Source organism: Ochotona princeps, chromosome 29 (genome assembly GCF_030435755.1).
Source record: "Ochotona princeps isolate mOchPri1 chromosome 29, mOchPri1.hap1, whole genome shotgun sequence".
Taxonomy (NCBI): domain Eukaryota; kingdom Metazoa; phylum Chordata; class Mammalia; order Lagomorpha; family Ochotonidae; genus Ochotona; species Ochotona princeps.
Window position 1 is genome coordinate 11,233,964 of NC_080860.1, and position 16,045 is coordinate 11,250,008.

The following is a 16,045-nucleotide window of genomic DNA, read 5'->3' on the forward strand; positions in this document are numbered from 1 at the left end:
GGTGATATTTATTTTTATCAGAAAGGTAAATCAGATTTACAAAGAGAAGGAGAGGCAGAAAGATCTTTGACCCATTGGATCACTCCTCAAATGGCTGCAACAGCTGAAGTGGAACACAGTTTGTAACTTTTTAAATAAATAAAAAAACTTGTCTTGTTAATTAAAAGTATTTAAAATTAAGAGTCACAGCCTGCAATGCTGGGATCCCACGAGGGCAATAATTCATGTTTTCGGCTGCTCCACTTCCCATCCAGATCCATGCTTATCGCATGGGAAAGCAGTACAGGGTGGCCCAAGGCCTTGGGATCCTGTACCCCACATAGGAGACCTGAAAGGAAGCTTCTGGTTCCTGGCTTCGGATCAGCTTTAGCTCTAACTGTTGCTGCCATTTAGGGAGTGAGCCAGCTGACAGAAGATCTCTCTGTAACACTGCCTTTCACACACATACGCTGTTCATGCTGGTTACTGAGTTTCAGGCCCCTCTTACAATGTGCTCTGGGGACCAATGCCCGACCAACCCTCGGCATCCCACCGGGCACTCTGGACAGGTTGCTGCATATCTGAAGATTTTTTGATGTCCTCCCCTGAGCCACTGGCAGGGACAGGAAGACTCAGGAAAACAGACAAACGTTACAAGACGCCGCACAATTCTGAAACATGGTGCAGTTGGTACAGGGCATTCCCGTAGGGAGGCCCAGGGTCCTTCAATGGCCGTGACCTAGCTCTGTCCTTGACAGCCGGCCCAGCCACCCAGAACTGCCTGCCACTCACCCGCCCCTGCTTTTTCACTTTCCTTCCCGGGCCTGACCCCCTGCGAAGTCTGGGGCGGGGGTAATGGACCCAGGGACACTCAGCCGCTGCCGGCTCCCAGGCTCCAGCAGCAGCTCCCGGCTGCCCCCAGGTCCCCACCTCCACTCTCCCCACCCCCCCTGCCCACTCCCACCGAGGGCCGCGGCTCCTGGTTGTCCGTGCCGCTGCGAGGCCTGCACCTCACAGGGCTGAAGTCCAAAGTTCAGTGCCTTCGCTAAGCACACGGATAAATATGAACCTTGGAGAATTTCCCCAGCTCCAATGTAAACAGCAGGCAGGGGCCTGATTCACTGGCCGCTGGGGCCAGGATTGGGGGGTGGGGGTGTCCACAAGGCTTGACTGGTGGGGTTTGGGGGGGCGTGGGTGCCAGGAACCCTGGGCTCGTGGCTGCTGCCCGGTGAGCACCAAGCAGCCCTGTGCAGTGGGGGAGGAGGCGGCGGCAGCCGGCTCGGTGGCCCTGGGCCGCGTGGCCCGGTGGTGGCAGTGGCGGCGGCAGAGGAGCCATGGTTTCTAAGCTGAGCCAGCTGCAGACGGAGCTCCTGGCGGCCTTGCTTGAGTCGGGCCTGAGCAAAGAGGCGTTGATCCAGGCCTTGGGTGAGCCGGGACCCTACCTGGTGGCTAGCGAGGCCCCCCTGGACAAGGGGGAGCTGGCCGAGGCGCCCAATGGGCTCGGTGAGACACGGGGCTCGGAGGAGGAGACGGACGACGATGGCGAGGACTTCACGCCGCCCATCCTCAAGGAACTGGAGAACTTGAGCCCTGAGGAGGCAGCCCACCAGAAGGCCGTGGTGGAGACCCTGCTGCAGTAAGTTACCCCGCCCCTCGCCTGCATACAGGCACCCCTGGCGCCTCCAACCTAGAGATCAGGAAGGGACCCCACAAGGGCTCTGGGTGGGGGTAGGGGGGTTGTACAGCGCCAAGTCCCCCCGCACCCCAGGGAGCTTCGAGATCCTGCAGCCCCCGCGCAGGTCGGGCTGCAAGCCTGAGTGCTGCCTCCAGGCAGGGAAGCCCCACTGGGGAGGGGGGGCTGGGCCTGGGCTTCGGGGGGCTTTCCACCACGCTCACCTGAAGAAGCTGCAGCCTTGGGTGGGAGCTGCCCTGCTGCCTGGCAGGCCACAGCCCCGGAGGAAGCTGTCGGGTACCATGAGAGGGTCTGGGGTCTGGGCTCCCCTGGCTGGCTCCCCATCTCCAGGAGAACTGGCTGGGTCCCACAACCTGCGGCCTCCCCTCTCCTCAGCAGAGCTGACCTGGTTACTAATTACCCATGCACTTTATTATTTCTCTTTTGTTTTATAAATTTATAAAAGGCCCTGATAAGGGCTGTGATCATTAACTTGGAGAGACGTGGCCTAGAGAGGCCTGGGGCCAGCCAGCCTCGCATCTGATGGGGGAGGGGGTACAGGGTGGGGAGAAGGTGGCGTAGGGGTTGCAGGGACCACCCCCCTACCACCAGGATTCAGCCTGTGGCAAGGGGGCTTTGCCAAGGCCTCCTGGTTCTTGTGGTGGCACTACGGGGTCGGGGGTTAGGGATTACTTCTCCCAGTGTTGAGATGGACCCTGGTGGAAGTAATCCAAGAGGCTGCTCCCAGGTGGGGAAACTGAGGCGCGGAGGCTGGAAGGAGCTTGACTGAGCTCACTGGAACCTACCCTGGGAGGGGTTGTCAGTCACGAGGGGGCCTGGGGCTGGTGGGGGAGGGGAGGGGGTGTCAGAGGCCTTGTCTTTTCTGTCCAAGGTCCTGATCCCTGCTGGGCTAGGGGTGGAGGGGAAGGTGGATCCCAGCCTTCCCAGAGGCCTCCGGGAGCCTCCTGGGGGCCTGGGAAGAGGGGGAGGGGAGCATCAGGGCCCCCTGACTTGGCAGCAAGATGAGGGCAAAGGGCTCCCGCGCTGCAGACAGGGGAGGGACAAAGAGCCAGGCATTGCCAGACCCGGGGCGAGGGCGTCTGGTGTGGGGTGGAGCTCGGCCTGCTTGTTCGGAGCCCCAGACAGGACCAGGGGGCTTTGGGACAAGAGGGTGGTAGTGGGGCAGGGGGTGCCCGGGGTCTTTCTTACCTGGCTGGTTGTGGCCTCTGGCTTAGCAGCCCCCTGCAGTGGGGCGGTGGGGCTGGAGGGGAAGGCTTGATCCACAGAGCCGGGACGGGAGCACAGGTCAAAGTGCTCCCTGAGGACCAGCAGGGCCTAGACACTGAGGGAGAGAGGGGGAGACAGGGCCCAAGAGACAGGTGTGATGGAGAGGAGAGCCAAGGAGGACTGAGGGGAAGAAGGGGCCCCGGAGAGAGAGTGAGGCTGCCGGCTCCCCTCCCAAGCAGTATGCGGGTTTTCCTGAATGCTAACAGCGTGCTGTTTACTTTCCATTTAAATTTGAGATGTTGCTATAAATTATCAACCAGATCCTGTTCCCGCAGGGTTTATAACTAACTACCTGGGTTACTTATTGTTCAAGTAACAAAGGGATCTGAAAACACCCCACGGGATAAAAAGGGGGAGGCTGCCGCCTGGAGCCCCCAGAAGCCTGGGAGACCCCTTGGAAGGCCTGGGCCTAGGGGATGTCGAAGCTGGAGCCGGCAGGGAGAAACGGCTTCCTGAATCCCTCTGGGAGCTGCTTCCTTGGGAAGAGGCCGGGTCGGGGGTCCCAGATCCCAGGCCTCCCCGGGATTGTTGGAGGCCACAACGGAAGCCTGATTTCTTTCCCCAGGCCTCACCCTTGGGCTCCTGACAAATCTCTTTCACCTCCTCCTGCCTCAGTTTCCCTACCTAGACAACAAATAGAATCCCGACTCCCTATTCTGGCTCTGTGCTTCTGGTCTAACTCTGACTTTTCCTTGCGTGTCTCCCTCCTTCTCCTCTGGGCCTTCTTTTTCTGTGTCTCCCCGAGGGCAGGGTCTCCTCCCGCACCTTGTCTCCACCCCGTCTTCCTCCCTGCCACCCCGCCGCGGGCAGCACTCGCTTCAGTTCCTAATGGAACTGCACCAGGTCGTGTTCTACCAGGGCCAGAGAGAACAGAACAGCGTGCTCCCCCAGCACCAGGCCTCACGCTCCTAACAGGGGCTGGCGTACAAGGATGAACACACAGGTGGCTGCGCTTCTCCAGCTGGCCGGGGCCCAGGAGACTGAGGCGTGGCCCCAAGGAGTGACCGAGAGCCAGGGTTCCTCCTTGCGTGTCCTCCCAGCTCCTTCCTGGCACTAGGCAACTTAGGACTCAGCCATGGAGCTCTCTGGCCCTTTCAGCAAGGGACACTGGACCCAGCAAGATGGTAACCAGGGCAGGACAGAAAAGCGCCCCCCCCCCCCCCCCCCCGCCTGGGCTCAACTCCTAGTCCTGCCCACTCCACAAGATGGAGTTGACAATGTATCCCACCGGGTCCAGTAGGAGGCTGGGGGCGGGGGAGAATGCACAATCCATGCTCTTGTTTTAGAGGGGTAATTGAGAGGCACGTTCAATGCCCAAGGTGACTTTCAAAGCAGGAAGCCAGTCTAGAACTTGGGCCTGAGTCCTCCTACCCCACACTGTACACAGAGTAGAGGCTCCATGTCTGCATGTGGCAGGTGTGCCTGGCCCCTTCCTGACCTTGCTCTTGCTGTTCACCTTGACTGTGAGCTCAACAGAAGGACTGCCTCAGACATGTGAAACATCGTAGGCCCATTTCACAGCTGAGGAAACTGAGGCAGGTGGAGGTTGGGCAGTTTCCTGAGGCTATTTGGATGCTGAGTGGGCAGAGCTGGCGTCCAAGCTTGGATCTAAATGTTCACAATGAGAATTTGGCTACTCCCAGGCTGGGCATCCCAGCTGCACAACCTTGGGTGTCCTGAGAACCAAGCAGCCACAGACCAAAAGGCCCAAAGCCTTGGACATGAGGTTGACCTTTGAGTAGGTGAGGGGAGGAAATACAGGCAGAGCTTCACCTCTGGCTTTGCAGGGAGTCAGGGATCGCCAGGACTGCATAGTCAATGATAACAGTGATGGTGATGGGAACTGAACCCCCATGGCATACCAGGCCCTACTCAAAGCTCTCTGACCTTGTGTGAACCCCATACCATCCTCCCAGGGACCGGTGGCAGGGGAGGGGTTGGCATGAGTTTGCCCTGGGTTACAGAGCAGATGTGACCTGGGCGCACACCTACAGGGGCTGGGGCACCAACTGTGACAGTAGGGGACACTGGAGACCTGGCCCTAGTTCTGAGCTGGGGAAGCCGACCTGCAAAAGGAGTTGGGTTCTTGGAGGCGGGAGAAGGCAAAGGAAGAGAGAGAAAGAAAGAGACAGAGAGGGAGAGAGAGAGAATGAACGAGATGGACAGCGGCAGATGGGGGATCTTCAGTCTGAGCCTGGAGGCCCTGCTGGAACAGGCAGCCCAGAGGGTGGTGGCGGAAGTGGGGAGGAGGGAGGCGGCTGGGCAGCCGCTCTGCCATCAGATAAGTGTGTTTGCCTGGAGAGGCGCCAGGCTGGACTTTGTACTGCCCTTCCCTCCTGGCTCATTTGCACCCATAGAAGAGGAGGGGTGGGGGAGCCAGGGCCCTCAGATCCCCTGAAATCCAGAAGCCAGGGACAGGATTCAGGGTGGGTGCCACCTTGGGCAAGCACTGTCACCTTTGGGAGCCTCCATTTTGTCATCTGTGAAGTGGGTGTGGGAGTGACACCTAGTTCCTATGGTTCCTTTAGGATTTAAATGTCCCCCAGCACAGGGTCCAGACAAGAGTGGACCTGCAGGAAACAGGCTTTCAATTATACATGCCGGGGACCCAGCTATCTCCACTGCTGACCCACTGAAAGGCACCTGTTCCCACCTTCTCCCCATCCTTGACTTTCTGGAAATGGCTGATGAGACAGGAAAAAGGAGCCAGAAAGTTGGTGCTGGCACACAGAGGGCTCCATGCCTTCATGCCTGGGACGGGCGTTGGCAGGGCAGTCAGAAATGGGTGACCTCTGGGATGCTGAAGGCTGGGTGTCGGGGCTTCCAGCTTGCATTTAAGCATTGTCTGCTGGGCCTGTGCGAGTCAGGATTTGAATCCTGTGGGATGCAGTCGACTACAGCTAAACAATTGCACCTGCATTGTCCCCTACAGAGAACAGCATCACAACAATTTGCAGGATGTTGATATCACAGGAGGTGCCAGGTATCAGCAGGTGTCTGCCAGTCAGGTGACTGGAAGTATTCAGGACCACATCTACAGGTTACACACACACACTAAGCCATTGATTGCAAGGGGTCTGCCATCCACTGAGTGGTATCTGTAGGTGGCATTGGGACCCAGTCCCTGTGCATGCAAAAGGAACCCTGCATGCAGAGATGTGGGTCCTTCCCTAAAAGTACTTCATATGCAAGACACAGTCCCCTCACCTTGTCCCCAGCCATCTGCTGTTGATCCATCCATTGGCCATCTACACACCTGCCCATCTGCCCAGCTGTTCACCCACCCATGCCTCGTGTACACCCACTCACTCATTCACATATACGCCAATGGTCCACTTGAGGTCAGGAGGCCCACCTTGGATGCTGGGAACTAGACAGTTCCTGCCTACAGGTGTCTACTCCCAGTCCCTTACAGTGGCTAATACAGCCAGGTAGGACAAGGGGAATACTTTAAAGAAGCCCCAAAGGGGAGGACCCACATCCCACCCTGACTTGGCCTGTGAGCATCAGCAGGGAGTCCGGCTCTGTGTGTCCATGCACCTCTCAAGTCTCTGTCCCCAGGTCTCTGTCTCCATGTCCCTGAGTCCCTGAGTGACATGAGTGACAACATCTCCCTGTCTCTAAGGCCAAGGGTAGGTTCCATGATAGCTTGCTTTCATAATCTTTAGCTCCAGGGGGCTGGCAAGGGCTCCAGCACCCAGAGCCCCAACCCCACCTGCAGGGCTAACAGGGTCCACTGACACCCCCTGCTGAGCAAACACTGTTCTTACCTTCCGCCCAGGGAGGACCCATGGCGCGTGGCCAAGATGGTCAAGTCCTACCTGCAGCAGCACAACATCCCGCAGCGGGAGGTGGTCGACACCACCGGCCTCAACCAGTCCCACCTGTCCCAGCACCTCAACAAGGGCACCCCTATGAAGACACAGAAGCGAGCGGCTCTGTACACCTGGTACGTCCGCAAGCAGCGAGAGGTGGCCCAGCGTAAGTAACTGCTCCAGCTGTGTCTCCCCTGGCAGGACCCAGAATGTGCCCCACTCAGAAGATGGAGCAGGAGGCTTCTCCACTTCATCCATCTTAGTGCTCCACCCATCCATTTGTCCATCCATCCATCCATCCTAGTGCTCCATCCATCCATTTGTCTATCTGTCCATCCATCCATCCATCCATCCATCCACTTGTCCATCTGTCCATACATACATACATTCACCCACCCACCCATGCATTCATATGTCCACCCAGTAATACACCTCCACAGATAGGAAATGGGAGGAAGAGGAGAGCTAAGAGATATAGATCCAGAGAGAGAGAAAGTGAGAGAGAGAGAGAGAGAGAGAGAGAGAGAGAGAGAGCCTTCTAGTGTTTCACTTCCAAAATGCCCACAATATCCAGGGCTGAGTCAGGTCAAAGCCAGGAATAGGACACTCATTCCAGGTCTCCCAAGTGGGCGGCAGAGACCCAGTGACGGGAGCCATCACCTGCTACCTCCCGGGCTGTGCATGAGGAAGCTGGGATGAACACAGGAACTGGGACCAGAACCCAAGCACTGTGACACAGGATGTGGAGGTCCCACACAGTGTCTTAAGTGCTGCGTTAAATACCCGCCCCATCATGCATTTTATTTTCTATCAGCACCAAGAGTCTGATCTTAAGTCTCTTTAGGGACCTCGACTCTTACTGGAGGTACCATTATTGATTTAACTGACTACCTACCAATGAACTTCTGGAGTTTTTTTAGTCTGTTATTACAGGCATGTGCTGCAAAGGGCAATCTTATTAGTCTCTGCTCACATCAATGTGTCTGCAGGAGACATCTCCAGGGTGGAATGCTGGGTCAGACAGCCAGGAACGTTTTTCCAAATCTTTGATATGAGATGGAACCATGGCATAGCAAGTTAAGCTTCCAGCTACTGTGCTGGCATCCCATAGGGATGCCTTTTCAAGTCCTGGTTGCTCGACTTCTGGTTGGTCCAGCTCTCTGCTAATGGTCTGGAAAAGCAGTGGAGGAGGGTGCACGTGCTTTGGCCCCTGTATCAATGTGGGAAATCCAGAAGAAGCTCCTGACTTCATTCACGTGTCCTCACCTGCTCATGAACGAACATTCTCTGCCCCAGGGCTCCACCTGGTGTGGACACGACACATGAGTTACCATAGCCCTGTAAGCTTTCCTTGTTGACCAAGCTTCTTGGGTTGGCCTGGTTATTGATGGCCTTAGCTGGGCAATTTGATTTTTCATTTTTTAAAATTTATTTTTAATTTTTATTGCAAAGTCAGATATACAGAGAGGAGGAGAGACAGAGAGGAAGATCTTCCATCCGATGATCCACTCCCCAAGTGACCCCAAAGGCAGTGCTGCGCCAATCCAGAGCCAGGAACCAGGAACTTCTTCCAGGTCTCCCGCAGGGTCCTAAGGCTTTGGGCTGTCCTCGACTGCTTTTCCAGGCCACAAGCAGGGAGCTGGATGGGAAGTGGAGCTGCCAGAATCAGAACTGGCATCCATATGGGATCCTGGCGTGTTCAAGGTGAGGACTTCTTCAGCTGCTAGGCCACCGCACCAGGCCCTGATTTTTCATTTTTAAGATTTATTTTTTATTAATATTACTTTTTAATTGGAAAGTCAGATTTACAGAGAGAAGGAGAAAGAAAGATCTTCCATTTACTGGTTCACTCCCCAAGTGGCTGCAACAGCCAGACCTGAAACAATCCAAAGCTAAGAGCTTCTTCCGGGTCTCCCATGGGGGTGCAGGGTTCCAAGGCTTTGGCCATGCTTGACTATTTTCCCAAGCCACAAGCAGGGAGCTGGAAGGAAAGTGGAGCAGTTGGGATATGAACCAGTGCCTATATGGGATCCCAACAGTTGCAAGGCAAGGACTTCAGCTACTAGGTTACTATAAAAAAAAAAAATCAAATCAGGCCCGTAATCTGATTTTTAAAGTTATTGGAGGTTTAGGGACCAATTTCTAATGTCTTGGGTCCAGACCCCTGCTGGCTCAGGACCACTCTGAGCCAGGGGGGAGGTTAGGCAAAAGGCACACGGCCAATCGGGGGTCCCAGTGGGTGGGTCCTAATGCCATGGATGCTGGGAGTATTGGAATCTGGGCCATCTGGGCTTCTAGAAACTTCTCCCTGGGATACTTGTGTCCACCCTGGCTTCTGGCATTCAGATGGCAGAAGCCATCTCCCTCCCCTCCTTGTCCCACTTCTTTAGTGGCCTGCTTAGGGACAGTCTGAGACACAAGTTTCCAAAAAGAAAGCGTGAAGAGCTGGAGAGGGCTCACTCTTGCATTTGAACCCTGATTTCTGAGTCTGGGAGGTTGATGACGGCTCTCAATGTCCTGAGAAGGTGGCTCTCGTTTCTGCTCTTCTGTGAGACCCTGGAAAAGCAGGTGAACCTCCCCAAACCTCAGCTTCCTTGGCTGTGAAGTGGGGACAGCTAGGCTGCCGATCTGAACAAATGCTAACACTTACCCACAGCCTTGCATGGAGAAGGATTCAGCCATCCCATCCTGGCTTGGGAGAAATTGTGCAGGTGTTGATTGGTGATGTCTGTCTTAGTCACAGGTTAAGACAGGTAGTGGCAATGTTAGTACTGGATCTGAGTTTCGGTTCCAAACTCCTCGCAGCAACACCTGGGAAGGTGAAGAAGGCAGGGCCTGGTCAGGGGTGCTGATATGGGGAAAAGGGCGCGGCTGGTGCCCCCCACCCTCCCTAATGGCTTACTGTGCCTCCAGAGTTCACCCACGCAGGGCAGGGAGGGCTGATTGAGGAGCCCACGGGTGATGAGCTGCCCACCAAGAAGGGGCGGAGGAACCGTTTCAAGTGGGGTCCTGCATCGCAGCAGATTCTGTTCCAGGCCTACGAACGGCAGAAGAACCCCAGCAAGGAGGAGCGGGAGACACTGGTGGAGGAGTGTAACAGGTGGGCAGGACTGGGCTGGTGCAGGGCTGGGGAGAGAAACAAAGGGCCTTGGGAGCACCTGTCTGGTCCAGGGAGTTGAGAGGGCTCAGCTGCTATCCATCCCTGGCATCCCACACCCATCCCAGCAACCCTTCAGTGGCTGCTTATTTCAGGTCATCCCCTCTACAGCCCTATGGCTGGTCCGCCCACTTTCTGAATGGATAGACTGAGGTGGTCAGAGAGGCCAAGACACTTGTCCACTAAGGTCAGCAGAGCTGACATTGGAGCCTAGATGTGCCAGCTTGAAACCACCTTGGGTCCCTCCCAACCCCAGGGGCAGCTCCCTGAGTCTGGCTTGGAGGCTCATCAGTGGTGGTCTCTGCAGGGCGGAGTGCATCCAGAGGGGGGTGTCGCCCTCGCAGGCCCAGGGCCTGGGCTCCAACCTTGTCACAGAGGTACGGGTCTACAACTGGTTTGCCAACCGGCGCAAAGAAGAAGCTTTTCGGCATAAACTGGCCATGGACACGTACAGTGGGCCGCCACCGCCAGGGCCAGGGCCTGGGCCGGGGCCAGCACTGCCTGCCCACAGCTCCCCGGGCCTGCCCCCACCCGCACTCTCCCCCAGCAAGGTCCACGGTGAGTGTGGTGTGGGCAGTTGGCTTGGGTAGAGGGTGGGAGAGCTGCGGAGGTCTGCCCTAGACCCCGTAGCACTTGTGTTTGGTTTCCGTCCACTCTCTGTTCCTGTCGGCTCCATCTTACTTCACCAGTCATTCCATCCACTCTGCTCTCCTCTCTAGCCCACCCACTCCATCCACCCTTCCTCCCTTCTCCATATGCATTTGTTCACTTTCTTCCATGTGTTTCACTCCATCAACTCTCTTTTATCAAACCTCTCTACCTACTCCACTCTTTAAATCTACTCATCACCCCACTCCATCCACTTCTCTGTCACCTCACTTCATTCCATTCTATCCTGTCATCTTCACACCACTCACCCCCGCTTCATCCATGGCCCCTAACTCCATCGGAGACCCAATCGCTCCATCTCTTCCATTGCGCTGCAGTCCATCTGTCCATTCTAGTCACACCACTCTGTCCTTTTTACTCAACCATGCCTCTGTATCTGCACTGTTCACTCCATTCTACTCCACCCAACTGCATGCTGTTCTACAGCCTTCAATCCACTCTACTCCATTTCATTAAATTCACTCTAACTTCATATGGGTTATTTCAATTCAATTCATTCATTTCAGATCACATCAATTCATTTATGTTCAACTCATTATAATTCCATTTATTTCATTTCAGTCTGGTACAGTTGAATCAAACCCATTCCCATTCAACCCATTCAGCTTAACTACATGTAATTCAATAAAAATTTAGTTAATTTTGCATAGCTCAGTTCAATTGAATCTAATTCAATGTAATCCAGCTCAACTCAATCAAGCTCGATTCATTTCATGCAGAGTCTGTTCAATTCAACTCATTCCAGCTCAGCCGATTCCACTCGGTTCATCTCTTTGTTTCATGAGCTTCGCTTTGGTCCGGTTCCATTGTCTTCATGAAGTACCGACAGCACTTGTCTTCCAGGAGTTGGCAGCAGCCAGCACAGGGCTTGACACAAGCTGGGTGCCCAAGCAAAGCTTCATGGCTGCATGAGGGCATGGGGCAGGTGGCCTGAGCAGACCCAAGAGGCTTGGAGTGCGGTGGGTGATGGGGGGAAAGGAGGGTGCTGAGTCCTGCCCCTGCTCTCTGCTCCCCAGGCGTGCGCTACGGACAGCCTGCAACTAGTGAGGCTGCAGAGGTTCCTTCCAGCAGTGGGGCGCCCCTGGTGACAGTGTCTACACCCCTGCACCAAGTGTCCCCCACAGGCCTGGAGCCCAGCCACAGCCTGCTGAGCACCGAAGCTAAGCTGGTGAGTTGGTGCTTACCTGTAGGGAGAGACTTCCCCTCTGTTTTCCTTGGCTGGGGAGTTGGTGGGGGGCGGGGGGAAGTGTCCTAAAGCATCCTCCAGAAAGGCTGTGTGGGGGCTGCCCTGATTCAGGCTGGCTTCCGCTCACAGGTCTCAGCAGCCGGGGGCCCCCTACCCCCTGTCAGCACCCTGACAGCATTGCACAGCCTGGAGCAGACGTCCCCAAGCCTCGGCCAGCAGCCCCAGAACCTCATCATGGCTTCCCTGCCCGGGGTCATGACCATAGGGCCCGGGGAGCCTGCCTCCCTAGGCCCCACGTTCACCAACACGGGTGCCTCCACCCTGGTCATTGGTAAGCAGTGGGGCACTGGGGAGGGGGCGGACAGCTCTTGCCAAGCCAGGAGCCAGGGGAAGCCACTGGGCTTCAATCACACATTCAGAGCCCCTGCTCTGGGGCTTGCACTAAGTCACATCTTGAAAGGAGAGCCAAGTGAGTGCGCAGGCAACAAGCACACACAGGAATCCTGGCTGACTCCTCAGGATATGTGAAGGGGGTGGGGTTCCAGGCCTCCCACAGGATGGAGAGTCATAGATGCCACCTGCATCCTGCTGTATACTTTAAACAGGCTCTGATCCAGCAGCAGTGCTAAGTAACTGGCTTAAGGCTTCCTGGTTCAGGAATAATGGCAACACAAAAGCTTGCTCATGCTCAGTACAGATGCAAGTTTTTTTTTTTTCCCTGAAGTTTCCATCTGCAGTTGGTGGAAGCTGCAGGTGCAGGGCCCAGGGAATAGAGGACCGAATGCATATGGAGCCCAGAATGAGGGGGAGAGTGAAAAAGTCTGCAGGAAACAGAGCAAGGCATGAACATTTGTGCTTTCTTGGTCTGTTTTTAAACCCAGAAAATGCCGTGTGAATGTATCCTATTGCTCAGTGTTAAACACAGATAGGGAGCTACCAAGAGAAAGGAACAGTGTGAAGTTCCAGGGAACCCAGTTTGACCACCTTGAATGTAGTCAGTCACTGGCCACGCCTCCTGGCCAGCCTGGGGAGGAGCTACAGGTTCAGTGAAGCGGTGTGACTGGCCAGTGCCACTGACTGACCAGTGCTGGGCTGTTTTTGGATTGTTCTGCCCCCTTCTGCCAACCCCTGGGCTCTGGCAGGGTTGGGGTGGTGCCTGCCAATGGGGCGGCTGGGAGACCCAGCTGACTCCCGGCTGTCTTGCTGCAGGCCTAGCCTCCACACAGGCGCAGAGTGTGCCGGTCATCAACAGCATGGGCAGCAGCCTGACCACCCTGCAGCCGGTACAGTTCTCCCAGCCGCTGCACCCTTCCTACCAGCAGCCGCTCATGCCGCCGGTGCAGAGCCACGTGGCCCAGAGTCCCTTCATGGCCACCATGGCCCAGCTGCAGAGTCCCCACGGTGAGTGCCTCTTGGCAGCCACATGGAGTCTCACGTGCGAATGGCACAGCAGCATGCATACAGTGGTCCTGCCACCCTGCCCCTCACATACACCCCCTGCCCACAGCACCTGTGCCAGAATGCACCTGTCTAGAATGCACAGGTGCTTAGTACATAGCTCCTGGGCCTAGTGCAGTAGCTGTGCACCTGAGACTTGTGTCGTCTCCCGGTGACAAGCGTTGGAGTTGCTTCTTGGCCTCGCTCAGGCTCCAGCCCCAGCTGAGCAGGTCCCAGTAGTGGGGGACAGGGCTCATACTCGTTACTCAGGCCCTGCCCTGGACACCCTCCCACAGCCCACCCAGCAGGGCCATTCAACAGGCGCCACGCTTCCCCTCCCCTGAGCACCTGGTGTTTTGAGACCTCTGTGGAGGGCTCCAGGCCGGGCCAGGGTGCCATGTCTGTGTCTTTCTCTCCCTATGGCCCTCCTGGGCGGGCAGCCCTCTACAGCCACAAGCCTGAGGTGGCCCAGTACACCCACACGGGGCTACTCCCCCAGACCATGCTCATCACAGATACCACCAACCTGAGTGCCCTGGCCAGCCTCACGCCCACCAAGCAGGTAAGGCCCACGCCTGCCCAGCCCCGCCTTGGTCCCGGGTCACAGTCCCCGCCATGCCGAGGGCTCATGCCTGGAAGCCGCTCTGTTCCCCTAGGTCTTCACCTCTGACACAGAGGCCTCTAGTGAGTCTGGGTTGCACGCGCCGGCGTCCCCGGCCGCCACCATCCACATTCCCAGCCAGGACCCTGCTGGCATTCAGCACCTGCAGCCCACCCACCGGCTCAGCAGCAGCCCCACTGGTGAGTAGCCCTGGCCTCACCTGCCTCTTTGCTGTCCCTGGGGGTGGGCAGTGGGTAAGCAGCAGGTATGCATGAGCAACAGGGTAGGGCGAGGAAGTGCGCCCGGCTGAGTGGGTGCAGCCTGTCTCGCAGGAGCTGCTCACTGACTAGAGTGAGGAAAACGATGCAGCAATGCAAAGAGGCAGCAGGGGGAGAAAAGGTGGGAAGGCAAATGGGGCTCATCGTGGCCCACAGGGACTGCGGCTCCTGGGTTCGGCTCTGCCCCCAGTGTTTGACACTCTGTCCGAGTTGCCACTGACATCAGGAGAAACTCCCCCAAAGCACTGGGGTGTGGGCTTCCAGCACACCACACTCTACTCAACCCACTCCTGTCCACACCCTGGGGGATACTAGGGGCCCTAAGCTTGCAAACTGCGAGGTGGGGGTAGAGAACAGGTACTTTTGTGCTGTTGCTGGGCCTGCAGGCCGGGGCGACCACTGCAAACTGACCTTAGGTCACTTGTTCTCTGGGAGGCCTCAGGGTCCCCTCGCCAGCCCTGGTGGCTGTAGTGGTAGCTGAGGGTTCTCCCTGCACGAGCTTCATGCTTTACTGGGGGGGTGGGGTGGGAGGTCTGCCTTGGTTCCCATAGCCACTAGGGGGAAGAGCCAGGATTGAACCCAGGTCCAACCTGGAAACCCATTCTCTTAACTTCTACCAGTCAGGGTTCTTCAGAAACTTGGCACTCATGGGCTGTGCTGGCAGACATAAACCACAGGGCCTGGCTCTCATGAGGACCGGCCAGCACGCGGCTGGAGGGCAGGCTGGCAGGGCCTGGGGGGCCCGGCAGCAGGGAGCTCAGGCACAATTCCTTCATCCTTAGCAAGCATTGGTGTTTGCTCTTAAGGCCCTCACCTGCTTGGGGAAGGCCGACCCCCACCATCTGTTGTCACCTCCTTCTTGGGGCAGGCACCCAGCCTGGCAACTCAAACCCCTGTGCTCACATCCGACCGTTCTAATGGCTGCTTCTGCTTCCGAGTCCAGCTTCCTGCCAGGGAAGTCCCCCTTGGGTCCCTGTCACTCCCATGGGAGACCTGGACTGAGTTTCCAGTCACTGTGGGCATTTGGAGGGAGTGAACCAGCAGACACGAACTACTAGCTTAAATAAACAGGAAGGACAGAGAGGACAGGAGCCAACAGCAAGAGCTCACTGTATCTGCAGAACACCTTGTGAGTAACTCGAACCTGCAAGATCTGGGTTGGGTTCAGCCCAGCTGATGTACAAGGCACACCACACCACAGGCCTTCTTCTGGGGCAGCCCAGGGCCTGGCTTTTGGGGGGGTCCCCCTTGAAGACTAGAGGGTAGAGGTATGGCCTTACAGTTCCTGATATCCACTGGCTTTGGAATGTGGCCCTGTTTGCCACCCTGCAGGCAGGCAGGGAACACCGAGTGTGCCTGGTGGAGCCCACAGCCTCCTCTCCCTCTGCAGTGTCCTCCAGCAGCCTGGTGCTATACCAGAGTTCTGACTCCACCAACGGCCACAGCCACCTGCTGCCCTCCAACCATGGCGTCATAGAGACCTTCATCTCCACGCAGATGGCTTCCTCCTCCCAGTAACCATGACAACTGCCACCCAGAGGCTGAGCCCTGGGACAGCACTGCCTGCTTAGGGCCCTTACAAAGGCTGCAGCCCGCATGGCTTGCAGGGACCTCTGAACCTGTAACCCTTCTGCTGCTCCGGGAACCTGGGCCTTGGTCCCACCCTGCTCCTCAGCCATCCATCCCACAGGAAGGCCCAGAGGCACCCCAACCCGACAGCTGCTTCAGCTGAACCTGAGGGGGCTACTGGGAGCTGAGCTCATTTCCTGGCACGAGGCGGAGCTGCTGTCACCGCCTCCGTGATACCACTGTGCTACCTGGATCACAAGGGGACTACCTGGGGCTCTGGACCGCCACCCCCCACACCCTGTCCCCTTCTCAGGACACAAACCCAGGCAGCTGCGACCTGCTGAGCTCCGAGGCACCAGGTCATCGTGGCTGCATCCTGTCACCGTGCAACCTAC

At 56.9% G+C, this 16,045-nt stretch overlaps 2 protein-coding genes across 2 annotated transcripts in view; one reads left to right on the plus strand and one right to left on the minus strand.

The window, feature by feature from the left end:
• CMKLR1 (chemerin chemokine-like receptor 1) overlaps window positions 1-16,045 on the minus strand; it is a 718,021-nt gene that overhangs the window by 178,530 nt on the left and 523,446 nt on the right. The gene's annotated exons all lie outside the window — the stretch shown is intronic.
• Window positions 572-15,913, plus strand: HNF1A (HNF1 homeobox A). Its single transcript, XM_004591903.3, has 10 exons — window positions 572-1,615; window positions 6,720-6,919; window positions 9,667-9,853; window positions 10,218-10,468; window positions 11,596-11,747; window positions 11,895-12,096; window positions 12,975-13,166; window positions 13,643-13,764; window positions 13,859-14,003; window positions 15,472-15,913. Exons 1-10 carry the CDS (start codon window positions 1,314-1,316, stop codon window positions 15,597-15,599), a joined length of 1,881 nt encoding a protein of 626 aa, XP_004591960.1. The 5' UTR covers window positions 572-1,313; the 3' UTR covers window positions 15,600-15,913.

Excerpts from the sequence above, each read along its gene's own strand:
- HNF1A (XM_004591903.3), top strand. The coding sequence starts at position 1,314 with ATGGTTTCTAAGCTGAGCCAGCTGCAGACGGAGCTCCTGGCGGCCTTG. Across the intron at positions 6,920-9,666 it reads GCAGCGAGAGGTGGCCCAGC|AGTTCACCCACGCAGGGCAG; the intron begins GTAAGTAACTGC and ends CTGTGCCTCCAG. Across the intron at positions 14,004-15,471 it reads GCTCAGCAGCAGCCCCACTG|TGTCCTCCAGCAGCCTGGTG; the intron begins GTGAGTAGCCCT and ends CTCCCTCTGCAG.